We start from the raw sequence: 13,400 nt of genomic DNA on the forward strand, positions 1-13,400 counted from the left end.
AATGGTATGATATTAAATTTAATGATATAATATTATTTTTTTTTTGTTAAATGCTGTTCAAATTTTAATAAAATAATTGACCCATAAACTTTTTCATAATTTATTTATGAAATGTCAAATATATATTTAGACTGATTGATTGGTGACTAATTTTTTTTATGTTTACCTTATTTTTCCTTTAATTCATGGTTGAGTACTTTTTCTTTCTTCTGTTTATTGAATTTCGTCCTGTTAAATTCTTTTTAATAAAAATTTGAACGATGTCTTAGTTTGTATGTGTCGAACATTATTGAGTTTTAGTGATCTTCTTCTTACGCTTTTTCTATTGAATTTAAATAATCTATACTTTTATAGCAAAAAACAAAAACGAAGAAAAAACTATATTTGATCGTTTTTATGTATAATATTTTTGGAAACATAATAATCAGATTACTCTAAATCAATTCTTGCAAATTTGTCTTATATTTATATAAATCACTACACGTATTAAATTTGTACTTAATACCTTGTAAGTTTCAGCAATTTAGTAGTATAAATTGGCAAAACGAACTAGATTCACCATGCCGAAATAAAACCCGTCAAAAGGACGGGTCGGGTTTTTATATGGTCAAATTCGTGGGTTTTGAAGGATGGGTAAGTTTTCAACTCGAATTTTTTTTTAAAATAAAAGAATAATTAGTATTATAAAAATTAATAATTATATAATTTTAAATTTTTTTAATTTTATTTATTTTATTTTATATTTTTATATATGTGTTTAAATGCTGTGACTTGTTTTTAAAACAAAAATAATTTTATTGACAAAAATTATTATAAACAATTTTATTAAAATTGAAATTTAGAAGATAATAAAAAATGTATTGTAATTTGTTTATTTTTTATTTTTACTTATTTTTAATTATAATTTTTTGGATTAATTTAATTAATTAAAAAATAGGTGGATTAACTCGTTAATTAGCCAAAAAGTGTGAGGAACTAGCATTTTTGGCTAGGGGTGAGTACGGGTAGCTTGTACCTAATTACTTATCCGAACTTGAACCGAACTAATTAAATTGGTTCTAGAGCCAACGGATAATCGGGTTCGACCCGAACTAAATCAATGGCTCTCTCTAGTAATTGGTTTGAATATCGGTTTTGGAGGTGCAAAATCTGAATCAATCCGTGAACTGACCATATATTAATTAAATAAAAAAATTTAAAAATATATATTCCTTTTAATGATTTTGAGTGTCTCTTTACTGCACTTTTGTATTTAGTTTTTAATGTATTTGGTGTTTAACATGTTTGGATTTTAATGTGTTTAGCTTTTAATATATTTTATATTTAATATGTTTAGATTTTAATGTCTTTGGTATTTAATATGTTTGGATTTTAACGTGTTTAGTTTTTAATATATCGGGCCTGCTACACATACAAGCAAAAACGAGTTACAAGTTTTACAAGTTGGCCCAGCCCATAAACAATACACGCGCATGAAGAGGGATTGAATGGAGCGTAACATTCACGCGCTCCCATTCAAACGGTTACGTACGCTTCGAGTAATGGTAGACTCTTCCACTTCTTCCACTTCCTCTTCTCCTTCAAAGATAACACAAATCCTCAAGTTTCGAGCAACATTCCAAACTGAAGAGACATTTGAACTCGTCGCAAATAATAGCAGAAACCATCAACAAAATATTATTCAAGGTACGTTATTGTTTTACTCATCTTGTACATTTTTCACATTTCTGATTCTGATTTCGAAATTGAAGAACTATGTTTTACTGTTCTTCTATGTTATTCTAGGTTTTATTGATCTTCTTGTTCTAAATCTCATATCACTGTTTTTACTATTCTTCTATTTCTAGGTTTTACTCTTCTTGTAAGTTCCTCTAGGTTTACTGTTCTTCAAAGTGGTTCTAGGTTTTACTGTTCTTCTTGTTCTAGTTCTTCTCGTAACTGATTTTTCGCTGTATATTGCTTAATTTATGGGTGTATATGGAGTAATTTGTATGGGTGTATATGGTTGATTGTTGGGTGTATATGGGTAATGTGTTGGGTGTATATGATTGTTGGGTGTATACGGCGTATTTGTTGGGTGTATATTCCTGAACCCATATCATGTAATATAATCAACTGTTGCAACTGTTCTAATATTGCTTGTCCTTAGGTGTATATTGCTTGACATTGTAATATTGCTAGAGCTTGTATATTTATCGTTGTTTGAGTCAATTGAACATCATTTGAACTGATCTCATTAAACTTATAAAATCGGTTTGCGTGTATGTGGTTGATCTATGGGTGTATCTGACTGATATCTATGGGTGTATTTTCATTGCAGTAAAAATGGAAGGCAAAAACCAGCTGAAAAAAATGTAAGAACAAATATATTCTTCGATCAAATCAGTTTTTCATAATAGAAATATATCTAACTCTAATTTTGCTTTGTTTACAGCAAATCAAGGACCTAAAGTGTGCAACCCTCTGTTGAGTGAGAAATTCAGAAATATGAGCGAGGAGAGTGATGCAATAAGACTGTCCGGCCATCCTCATTGTTATTGAGTCCATTTTGTCAATAGATTCTAATGAATTGTCACTGATTAATGTAACTGTTAATACTCTTGTAAGAAATTGAACACATAGTGTAAATATATTTGATCCAATTATAAGTAATTTTTTTTCCATAATTAAACTCTCTCTGGTGTATTCAAATGTCTGATTTACAGGTACTATAATATGAAGTGGTGATCCAGATAGATTGGAACCCATATATGACGGTCTGCATAGAGATCTGCATAATACACCCAAACACAGACTATAAATACACCGATAAAAAATTAAATTTACACCTCTGCTGCAGATTTTAACAAGTCATTTTTGTTTACAAGTCTTACAAGTTGGGCCTAACACGCGCGTTACAGAAGAAGAAGCAGAAGAAGATGGGCCTAATACGCGCGTTACAGAAGAAGAAGAATTATTTTCATGGTTTCTGAAATCAAGCTTGAAATTGTTTGAAGATGATGGAACTTCAGAATACACCCGAACGATTACAAAATACACCCAACAATTATAGAAATACATCCAAAGAATTACAGAAATACACCCAAACAGTTACAGAAATAAACCAACGATTACAGAAATACAGAAATACACCCAAAGGATTAAGAAATACACCTAAAGGATTACAAATACACCCAAAGATTTAGAAACACCCAAAATTCTTGAAGTACACCTTATGCATAAGAACTCTCTCTCTTTTTCCTCCTCATCTTCTGCTGCTGCTTCTTCTTCTTCAAAAACGATATCAGAGCTTGATGTCAAAAAATAATGGAAACCGAGAATAACGAAGAAAGAAAACAAAGAGAAAAGCACGTAAATGAAGAAAAAGAACAGGAAGAGGAAGAAGAACGTGTAGCAAGAAGAAGAAGAAGAAGGAGAAAGAGAAGGCAAGAAACGTACCTTGAATAATGTTTCTTCGTTTTTTCTGGTGATTTTGATGAAGGAGAAAGAGAAAACGAAAAGAGGAGAAGAAATTTCAATAAAAAAAAGAGGGAGGAAGAGAAGAAAAAGAGACATAAAAAAAGAAGAAGAGGAAGCACGGAGAAAGAAGAAGAAGAAAAAGAGGAAAAAAACGTGAAACGGCGTGAATATAGCGCGTGTAAGTGACATAGGAGTTGCAGTACGTTTTGGTGGATTAGGCGTTAATGAACTTGTAATAGTTATAAGCCCTAATCGCTTGTATACTGAGCTTTTCTCTTAATATATTTGGTGTTTATCATGTTTAAATTACTTCTATTAATTTTACATGTTTATTGTACTTACAGAATTTTTAAGATAAAAATTTTGGATTTTTTTATGAATTTTTGTTTCTTCGATACCCAATTACTCGAATCGAACCAATCCGTTCTTAATCGATTTGGTTTAATTCGAATATATACACAAAAAAATATAAATTCAAACCAAACCAAACCAATTACAATTCAATTAGTTCAGTTCTAATTTCACTCTAAATCGGAATCAATCTGTGCTCACTCCTATTTTTGGCTAACTTGGCATGATGGGCTGACCTGCTCTGTTTTAAGCCTGGGCACCCTAAAAAATCATTTAGTTTTTATCCAAAGTTCCAAACATCAACCAAATTTTCAAAATTGCAAAATACCATACTACAAAAAAATTGGGGCATATGGAAGAAAGTGTGTGCTCAATCATTGTTTACGATCTCACTTAGATTTGAACAAGAATTTGTGAAGTTTGATTCTTTTGTGATACAGAAAGATAATGAAATAGGACTATTGTTTCATTGTTATGGGAGTTTTTTAATGATTCGAGTGAAGGATTTGTTTTCGAAGCTCGAAAAATATGCAACCAGCTTTGGAGGATATGCTCTTAATCCTCATTCTATTGGCATGGCGAAACTTGTAGTTTAATTCTTGTGGTTTTAGCTCCTATATTGGTGGCACCTCCTTTTTTTTACCACAACATTGATGTTGTAAGTGACATAGGAACATTCCAGTTAAACCCATCCGTCGAATTCGGGACAATCCAATGCTCTCGTCAATTCTCAACTTTGAATCTTGGTGCCATGACTCAACAAGGTTTTCAGATTTAAATCATTTAATTAGACTCTATATTTGGCATGATGATTTGTTTTGAGATTCGTACACCAAATAAATTCCAAATTGGATAATGTTTTCAAAAGGAAGGCATGCTCTCTGTAAAATTATAGCATCTGATGTGGTTTAAGTATAAAGCGTTAGAGTGAGATCACATCTTGTACTATGTACTATGGAAAGTACAAGAAATTTGGAGATTACTAGGTAAGCTTAGTCATTGTCATGTGTGATGTGTCTCCATTTTTCTAATTATCTTATTACTTGAAATATAGAACATTTTTACATCATTATTATTATTATTATTATTATTATTATTATTATTATTATTATGTAGCAATTAAAAAAAGAGAAAATGACAAATAGGTCATTGACCTTTTGATTCGCAAACATTTAAAAGTACATTTACATTTAAGTTTATGACCTTTTCAAAACCTAGGCATATCAATTCCTCATGTTCATTTAGATCTATCAGACTCAATAGAAAAATCAAATGTGACGCTCGTTGTACTGTCCTGCTTGATACAAATGCACACGTGCGAGTGTTTTTAAAATTGGACAAATTAAGTTTAGAGATCGATGTGTCTAAATTTTGAAAAAATTAGGAAGTTAAATGTATTTTTAAATTCTCATAGACTTAAATGTCCGCAAACCAAAAAGTTAGGAATCGATTTGTAAATTTCTCTTAAAAAAATGATAACAATTGGCAATTTTTCTTCTTTGAGCAAGTACAGCTAAACTATAATTTTAGTATATACTTCATTGTTGGTTTATTATCTAAAGTTGTGTTTGTTGAACCAAATACAACTTAGTTTCTCATTTGCTTGATAAATCTAAAGAGAACAAGAGGAGATTGAGAATATTAAAATATAAACTAAGTGGTTAATTACAATTAAAACAAATATATAAGAATAAGGCAAAAAATAATAAAATCTGGTGTATGTTTTCAAATAATAGTGTACACTGAGGATCATAAGAACTGATCTCGGGAGGAAAAAAAAAGTGTCATTTTCTTTTTCTACATGATCCCATATCATATACTCATCATCCCAAATTGGGTTACAGAAATTAGATAAAAAAATTTATCTCAAGAACTTTGCATCAAGCTAACTTGATGCAAATATTCAAGTATTACATCTAGTATAACCCTTAAAAGGGATCATAAAGTAATAATAATAGCATATGAAACTGACTCACAAGGCTGAAGGAGAGACCAGAACAGGGTTAACCATGTCTTTAGTGTCCATTAACCGCAACACCATTCATTGAACCATTCTGAATTTCCAACTTGTGGAGCTCGGATTCGATGGTCTTGGCAATCTTGGCGTCGTCGGGGTCTGGCTCCGGTAAGTCAACATAGAAGGATCCCTGTCTGATTGGTGATATGGTTTGCATGACGACGGCTTGCTGCTTGATGAAGTTGTAGAGCTGTTGGTGGAAGCTGCTGTCGAAGGAGAAGCAATTTTCGGTGTCTCCTGCTACGCGGTGTTTCGAGGATCCGGAACCTTCTTTTCTGCAGAAGTGTGGGAGAGACTGATAGTCCATTACCTGCTCACACAAGTTTCGAAAGAACTTTTAAGGTGATCAAATGTTCTCCGGTTATTTCGTTAGAAAAAAAAAAGTATTTTTCTATTGAAAAAGATCAGTTTTCACACAGTTGAATCGAGTTTTTAATAATCACGATTTCATTAATATCAGATTAATGACAGGAATTTAGGACGGAAAAACATGCAAGATTTATGATATATCACATCATAATGATCATATATAATCCAGAGGTAGGTCAAAATGTTGATCTAATCAATTCCATTTTCATTTAATGCATGTCTAGCAAGAGTAAATTCACAATTTAACATTAAATGTTAGCATCTTCATTAGATTGGGGATTTGGAGATTTCATAACAGTGAATAGGAAACTTGACAAACTATGTTTCTTATTTTTCAAGATCTTTCATATGCATAGGTTTACAAATTATATGTTTGAAGAAGTAAATGTGATTTTTACCTTGAGTAATTCCTCCTTTCCACAACCTTGCAGCACCTGAACTTTCTTCCTCGTTCTTTCTTGCAAAAGGGGCTTTACAACCTGCCAATTGTAATTGAAAGGGAAAAAAAATCACTTGCTAGTCTTTGGATTTTGAATTATGTATTGAACTAAAGCAAAGAAGTGTAGTAGTACACAAACCTTCCAACACGCTGAGAATACATACGGCACGTTAACAATATAATATGTGTCTGTCTTTTCCGGGTAGTTCAAGTCATCAATTGTAGATATAGCAGTCAAAAGCTGCAGGTGATATGAACCAAAAAATTCCATAAAAGGGGCCTTCATATAATTAAAAGAATGAAGAGAAACAAAGAAATTGTTTCTCTAAATTATGTGCATACCCTCAGTTGGTTCAGCGCTGAAATTTTCAAACCAGTCATATCCAAGACTTTCACACAAGTGCCAATGTAACGTCCTTGCTTCTTCGAAGCTGTTGGCTAAAATAATGATTTCAAATAAGCAAAACCGGGCATAGAAAATTTATGAGAAAATGAAACTGATAGAAGGCACTCACCAAGACCACCCGATCCCTATATTCGTTCATTTGTATGTGCGATTGCACATAGTATTTGTCCTGAACAACAAGAATCAGCTATTTAATATTAAAGAGAATTTGAACATTGAAGTATTTCATGCAAACGACATTTAATTTTAACTTGTTAGTGTCAATGCAGAAACTTTTTAATGAAATGAGGTTCCTAAGAAATTAAATATCCCAGGAAAAGAAATAGACTAGTTTCGAGATAGGGATGGTACGCAGAAATGAGACAAAAATTGAAGAAAAAATAGCTGCTATGATATTGTTTGGAAAGTCCGTCTTTACGGTATTCTAGAGCCATTTACATTGTTGCTATGATATCATTTAGTAAGTAATCTTCAACAAATTAGTTTAGTTCATATCATAATGTTATGAGATCCTTACGGAAGCTTTGTCAAATGTGCTGAGCCCAACACCAACAGCGATGACAGGAAGGCCCTGGCATAGATAAGACAAAAGAGAAATAAAATTAGCAATCGCAGATGGTACTAAAAGCTTATTGTATTATTTAAGATGCCATTTATGAACTATAATTACACCAAAAATACAGGGTGAGGACAAAGAAGGGAAGATGAATATAAAGCTTAAATTTATAAACTGACATCTAAATTTCTTTGAAGATCTGTCTAAATTACAATAGTACCTCCTTTGAGTAACCAGACATTCCAATGAGTTGAGAATCTCGCACGGCTTTGTACACATCTACGGGGATTGGCTTCTGCGAATAAATAAAACAAGCGAGATAAAGAGAGAGAGAGAAATCAACAATGCATCACAATTATAGACCTGATGATCAATAATCAATGAACATATAATTTGAACTCACACCCTCTTCCATTGATAATCGAGGTTAATAACCATCCCAACCAACATTTAAATGACCATTTGAAAATTTAAATATATTTTCAGCTCTAGATTTATCAGAAACATGAGAAGGTATACTACAAGATTTCAGCATAGAAGTTTCAGGAATTAGTATTCTACCAACAGAAAAGAGAAAACATGTGAATACATAGGGAAGGAACTTACTGATAAAACATTGTCAATCTCATTTTCAACTCTCCATTGTAAACAATCGATTATCTGTAAAACTTTAAGTCGTCAGCAAAGTATACACATCGAAAGAACACAACTCCGAGTAATTCTAAGAACAATCAAACAACCGAACCACTAAAGACCTTAAGCATAAAAAGATCTAACTAACCATTTTATGGGCTTTGGCAACATTCCAGTCCCTTGCTTTGAGAAATCTGGCTAGTGTTTCAGTTGGATATCCCTGATGCATGTTCTGAAATATGAATTAAAATATTTTAGGGGGAAAAAAAAGAGGGATTTATTAAAATAAGAGTAAAAAACAAGAAAAGGCACTTATTGGTTTAATATCACTAAAATTCAGGATGATTCTTCTTGAAGAGTGTTGAACAAACATTGAAAAGAACAATTATTCATTAAAAAGTACATTACTTGACTTCAAATCTTGAATTCTTAATCCCTTCAAATTATATTATAACCACCAATAAAAACACTCCTTAGCAAATGCGAGGCAACAAAAGTGATCCAGGTCAATTTAACCAAAAAAAAAAAAAAGAAAACTGATGCTTATCAAATCATTTGATTCTCTTAATTTGGAATTTCAAACAAACAAACAAAAAGAAAAGTTTTTTCTTTCTTCTCCTTTACCAAATCAAGTTGCAGATCATGAATCATAAGTTATATTGTTTCTTTTTCCCTTAAATCTTTTCTCAATATCCAAGATCAAACATATAAGAATCTAAGCATACTAATTAAAAAAAAAAAACAAACCTGGAATGTGATCTTCTGCTGCTCATTCACTGGAACAAGAGACAAAAAAAAAAAGAAAAGAAGGAATCTTTATCAATTAGAGATCATGGAAGTAAAACAAGAATGTAAGATGAGACTGATTTATTTATTTATTTATTTATTTTGAAGGTTGTGAAGAACACACCATTTTCCATCAGGGATTGCAACTGCTTGATTGCATCCTGGTTGCAAATACCCATCTTCAACTGAAACAAGGACAAATCGGCAACTGGGTTCTTGAAAAAGTGTGACCTTTAACACTAGCACAGGAAGATTCTACCCATTAAAGAAAGAGAAACTAAAATTGATTGATTCAGGTTCCCCAATGGGTTAGAGAAGAAGGTGAGGGTTGCTAATGCTTCTCCACCATGAAAAGATTCAAACTTTGTTTTGTTCAAGTCATGTGAAAGCATGGAAGGGAAAGGGTGGTGGTGTTGTTTTTGGCCTATGTTTGCTGCTTCCTATGTACTTGTAGGAAGGAACTTAGTGGTCAACAACACAAAGAAAAAGGTAGCAAAACTGTTTAAAAAAAAAAAAAACAAATCAATAAATAAATAAATAAAACAATTTTTTTAATACAAATGTAAAAATGAGAAATACTTAAAAATTATCAAAATTTATTATTTTTATTTATTATTTTTTGTTATTAATTAAATTTTTTTAGTTTAGTAATTTAATAATATATTTTTAATTTATATTTTTAAACGTTGATAAACATTCTTTTTTAAGAATATCCTAATATTTAATTTACATCAATTTTAACCTCATCACAATTATCTAATACTTTAAATTCTGAAAAATTTTAAGCTTGAGCTTTTATATGTTTCCTTAAAGGGGTATATGTTAGGTTTAATCGTTAATCGTGCAAAGAGGGCTATGTTAAATGCCCTTTGTTTTAGAATTTCGATAATAATTCTTTAAATGTTAATAAATTAAAAAATAATTTTTAATAAATTTTTATTTTAAATTTATAAAAATATAATTTTTATCGAATTTGAACCCAAAATTTAAATTTTTAGTTTTTATTGTTATCAATTTTAAATTTTTTATTTAAATTCAAATGAGTTATTTTTTTAATAATGTTTTAATATAAAATAAAATAAGCTATTGGTGGATGGTAACTGTTCATACCCTGACCCAATGCTAAGGGCCCAGGTCCAATCGAAAGGCCTAATCCAATAGATTAAACCTAGCAAAGCACCCACCTCCACTCAAGAGGTCGGTGTCAACCCCGACTTGGTACGAAGAAGTCGGTTGTGAGATTAGCTGGCAGATAAATACTCATTCAAATGAGTAACCGCCCCTAAAATCTCTCTAACCACTTCATAAAGCCGTATCTTAACCTCCCTAAGATAATGGGACGGTTACCATCCTAAAGATGCGGCACTACTCCAACGGTGGTTATTGGCTCACCACTATAAATACACTGACACCCCTCAGGTATCAGAAAAGTCCAATACTCTCTAAGACCTGCTTACATCTTTGCTAACTTAGGCATCGGAGTGTCTTTGCAGGTACCACCCCCCATTCACACGCGAGCACAAGTCGGACGGAGCCTCCCGAGTTGCGAACCTACCTGGAGTCCTCCTCTATTACACACTTGGGCCGCCGAACGCCATCCATTGGACTAATCTCCGGTTACCTACCGTAACATTGGCGCCGTTGCCGGGGACCCGCGAGATCATCCCTCGATGGCAGAAAGATCCCATGAAGAAGGCCATGTTGAGACGGATTCTGAGCAAGAGAATCTAGACATGGGCAATGACAATGAAGACACAGCCCTACATCAAGACAATGATCAACACAGAGAGGGTACCTCCGGAGTAAAGAATCCGAAGGTAAATTCCTCAGATGGGCGTGAATCAGAAAAAGGCGGACCAGCTCACGTAGCTGAACTAATGGGATTGGTCCATAGCCGCCTGGAGCAATTGGAACAGGAACGGGAGAGGCAAAAGGAAACCGAAAGGTACCTTAAAGAAGAGATGGAACGGCGAAAAGAGTTAGAAAGAAAACTCTTGCAGCTAGAATCCTCTCTCAAGAACTCCCGCGATGAAGGAGAAGATCAACTCCCAGGCGGAGAAGATCCTTTCAGCGAGGACATAATGAGGGCAAAGGTTCCAAGGAACTTCAAAAGCCCTGATATGGACCTCTATGATGGAACTACGGATCCAAAGCATCATCTTAGCAATTTTAAAAGTCGGATGTATCTGGCTGACGCCTCCGACGCTACGAGATGCAAGGCTTTCCCGACCACTTTATCGAAAGCAGCGATGAAGTGGTTCGATAGCCTTCCCCCAAGATCCATCACTAGTTTTGAAGACCTCTCGAGGAAATTCTTGATGAGGTTCTCAATCCAAAAAGATAAGGTAAAACATGCACCGAGCCTCCTGGGAATAAAACAGGAGGTCGGAGAGTCTTTACGAGCCTATATGGAAAGGTTCAATAAGGCATGTTTAGAGATCCAAGACCTGCCCACAGAGGCAGTGATAATGGGGTTAGTCAACGGACTCAGAGAAGGCCCTTTCTCACAGTCCATATCTAAAAGACACCCCGTTTCTCTAAGTGATGTACAAGAAAGGGCCGAGAAGTACATCAACATGGAAGAGAACGCAAAACTTAGAGACCTGAGTTCACGACCGGGACCTACTTCCTCCTCTAAGGAGAGGGAAAGGGAAGTCAAGAAGAAGGAAGAACCCAGTCTCGAGAGGCCCAGGAAATATCACTCTTATACTCCTCTAAAGACCTCTATAGTGGACGTATACAGAAAGATTTGCAACACTGAAAGGCTGCCACCCCCAAGACCCATTAAAAATAAAAAAGGGGGAAGTCGCAGCGAGTATTGCGAGTACCATAAGATATATGGTCACTCCACCAACGACTGTTACGACCTCAAAAATGTGATAGAAAAGCTGGCTAGAGAAGGTCGGCTTGATAGATATCTCATGGAGAGGTCGGACACCCATGGAAAGAGAAAGCGAGATGATATGGACAGGAGAGATCCTCCACCCCAGACCCCTGAGAGGCACGTCCACATGATCTCAGGAGGATTTGCGGGAGGAGGAATAACCAAATCTTCTCGCAAAAGACATCTCAAAAGAGTCTACCAAGTCGAGGAAGAAACCCCCGACTTCCCCACTATCTCATTTACAAAAGAAGATGGGCAAGGGATAATCCCCGGGCATGATGATCCCGTGGTGATAACTATGATCCTAGCTAATGCCCATCTCCACAGAATCCTAGTAGATCAAGGAAGCTCGGCGGACATCCTTTTCAAGCCCGCCTTCGACAAGCTAGGGTTAGATGAAAAAGAGTTGAGAGCTTACCCCGACACTCTATACGGGTTGGGGGATACGCCAATAAAACCACTGGGATTTTTGCCCCTTCACACAACTTTCGGAAAAGGGAAAAAATCGAGGACTTTGAACATAGATTTCATAGTCATCGATGAAGGGTCAGCCTACAATGCCTTAATTGGCAGGACTACCCTTAATCGACTCGGAGCAGTGGTATCAACTCCTCACCTCTGCATGAAATTCCCGACTCCAGGGGGAATAGCAACGGTGAGAGGAGATCAAAAATTGGCAAGGAAGTGCTATAACGAAAGCCTAAATCTGAGAGGAAAGGGCAAAGAAGTCCACACCATAGAGCTGGGCGGCACAAGGACAAGAGAAGAGCTACGACCCCAGCCGGGTGGAAAAACCGAGGAGATACAAGTCGGTAAAGAGGAAGGAAAAACGACTTACATAGGAGCCAACCTAGGGGAAACCCTGAAACAAAGGTTGGGTGAACTCCTAAAAGCTAATTCCGACCTCTTCGCCTGGAAGGCTTCCGACATGCCCGGGATTGATCCCGAGCTCATGTCTCACAGGCTCTCGGTTTACCCAGGGTCCCGACCTGTACAGCAAAGAAGACGCAAGCTCGGCCCAGAGAGGGCCTCCATAGTAGAAGAGCAAGTACAGGCGCTCCTGGAAGCCGGCTTTATCAGAGAGGTCAAATACCCAACATGGCTAGCCAATGTAGTGCTAGTCAAAAAACAAAACGGTAAATGGAGGATGTGCGTCGACTATACCGACCTGAATAAGGCCTGTCCTAAAGACCCTTATCCCTTACCAAGTATTGATACCCTGGTAGACTCTAGCTCAGGGTACCAATACCTATCATTCATGGACGCCTACTCAGGATATAACCAAATCCCGATGCATGAACCCGACCAAGAGAAAACATCGTTCATCACACCAAAAGCCAACTACTGCTACGTGGTCATGCCATTCGGATTGAAGAATGCAGGAGCTACGTACCAAAGGCTGATGAACAAAGTGTTTTCCCCCCACCTAGGGAGCCTAATGGAGGTATACGTCGACGACATGTTAGTAAAAACCAAGCAAGAAGTCGACCTCTTAATCGA

General features: G+C 35.1%; 1 protein-coding gene across 2 annotated transcripts; it reads right to left on the reverse strand.

The window, feature by feature from the left end:
* Positions 1-5,449: 5,449 nt before the first annotated feature.
* LOC130944254 (SEC14 cytosolic factor) lies at positions 5,450-9,475 on the reverse strand. Of its 2 annotated transcripts, none has more exons than XM_057872496.1 (11): positions 9,141-9,475; positions 8,978-9,006; positions 8,379-8,450; positions 8,204-8,257; positions 7,818-7,892; positions 7,559-7,612; positions 7,151-7,210; positions 6,978-7,073; positions 6,775-6,876; positions 6,595-6,675; positions 5,450-6,137 (listed from the first exon to the last, which is right to left on the reverse strand). In XM_057872496.1, the coding sequence occupies exons 1-11, from the start codon at positions 9,193-9,195 to the stop codon at positions 5,826-5,828; spliced, it is 990 nt and encodes a 329-aa protein (XP_057728479.1). In that variant the 5' UTR covers positions 9,196-9,475; the 3' UTR covers positions 5,450-5,825. The 2 variants fall into 2 exon arrangements, with proteins under 2 accessions (XP_057728479.1, XP_057728471.1); XM_057872488.1 differs by having other exon boundaries at positions 8,379-8,462; positions 9,141-9,474.
* Positions 9,476-13,400: the final 3,925 nt, after the last annotated feature.

The sequence above is a fragment of the Arachis stenosperma genome, chromosome 1 (genome assembly GCF_014773155.1).
Source record: "Arachis stenosperma cultivar V10309 chromosome 1, arast.V10309.gnm1.PFL2, whole genome shotgun sequence".
Taxonomy (NCBI): domain Eukaryota; kingdom Viridiplantae; phylum Streptophyta; class Magnoliopsida; order Fabales; family Fabaceae; genus Arachis; species Arachis stenosperma.

Excerpts from the sequence above, each read along its gene's own strand:
- LOC130944254 (XM_057872488.1), bottom strand. The coding sequence starts at position 9,195 with ATGGGTATTTGCAACCAGGATGCAATCAAGCAGTTGCAATCCCTGATG. Across the intron at positions 9,007-9,140 it reads GCAATCCCTGATGGAAAATG|TGAATGAGCAGCAGAAGATC; the intron begins GTGTGTTCTTCA and ends CTCTTGTTCCAG. Across the intron at positions 7,211-7,558 it reads GCACATTTGACAAAGCTTCC|GACAAATACTATGTGCAATC; the intron begins GTAAGGATCTCA and ends CTTGTTGTTCAG.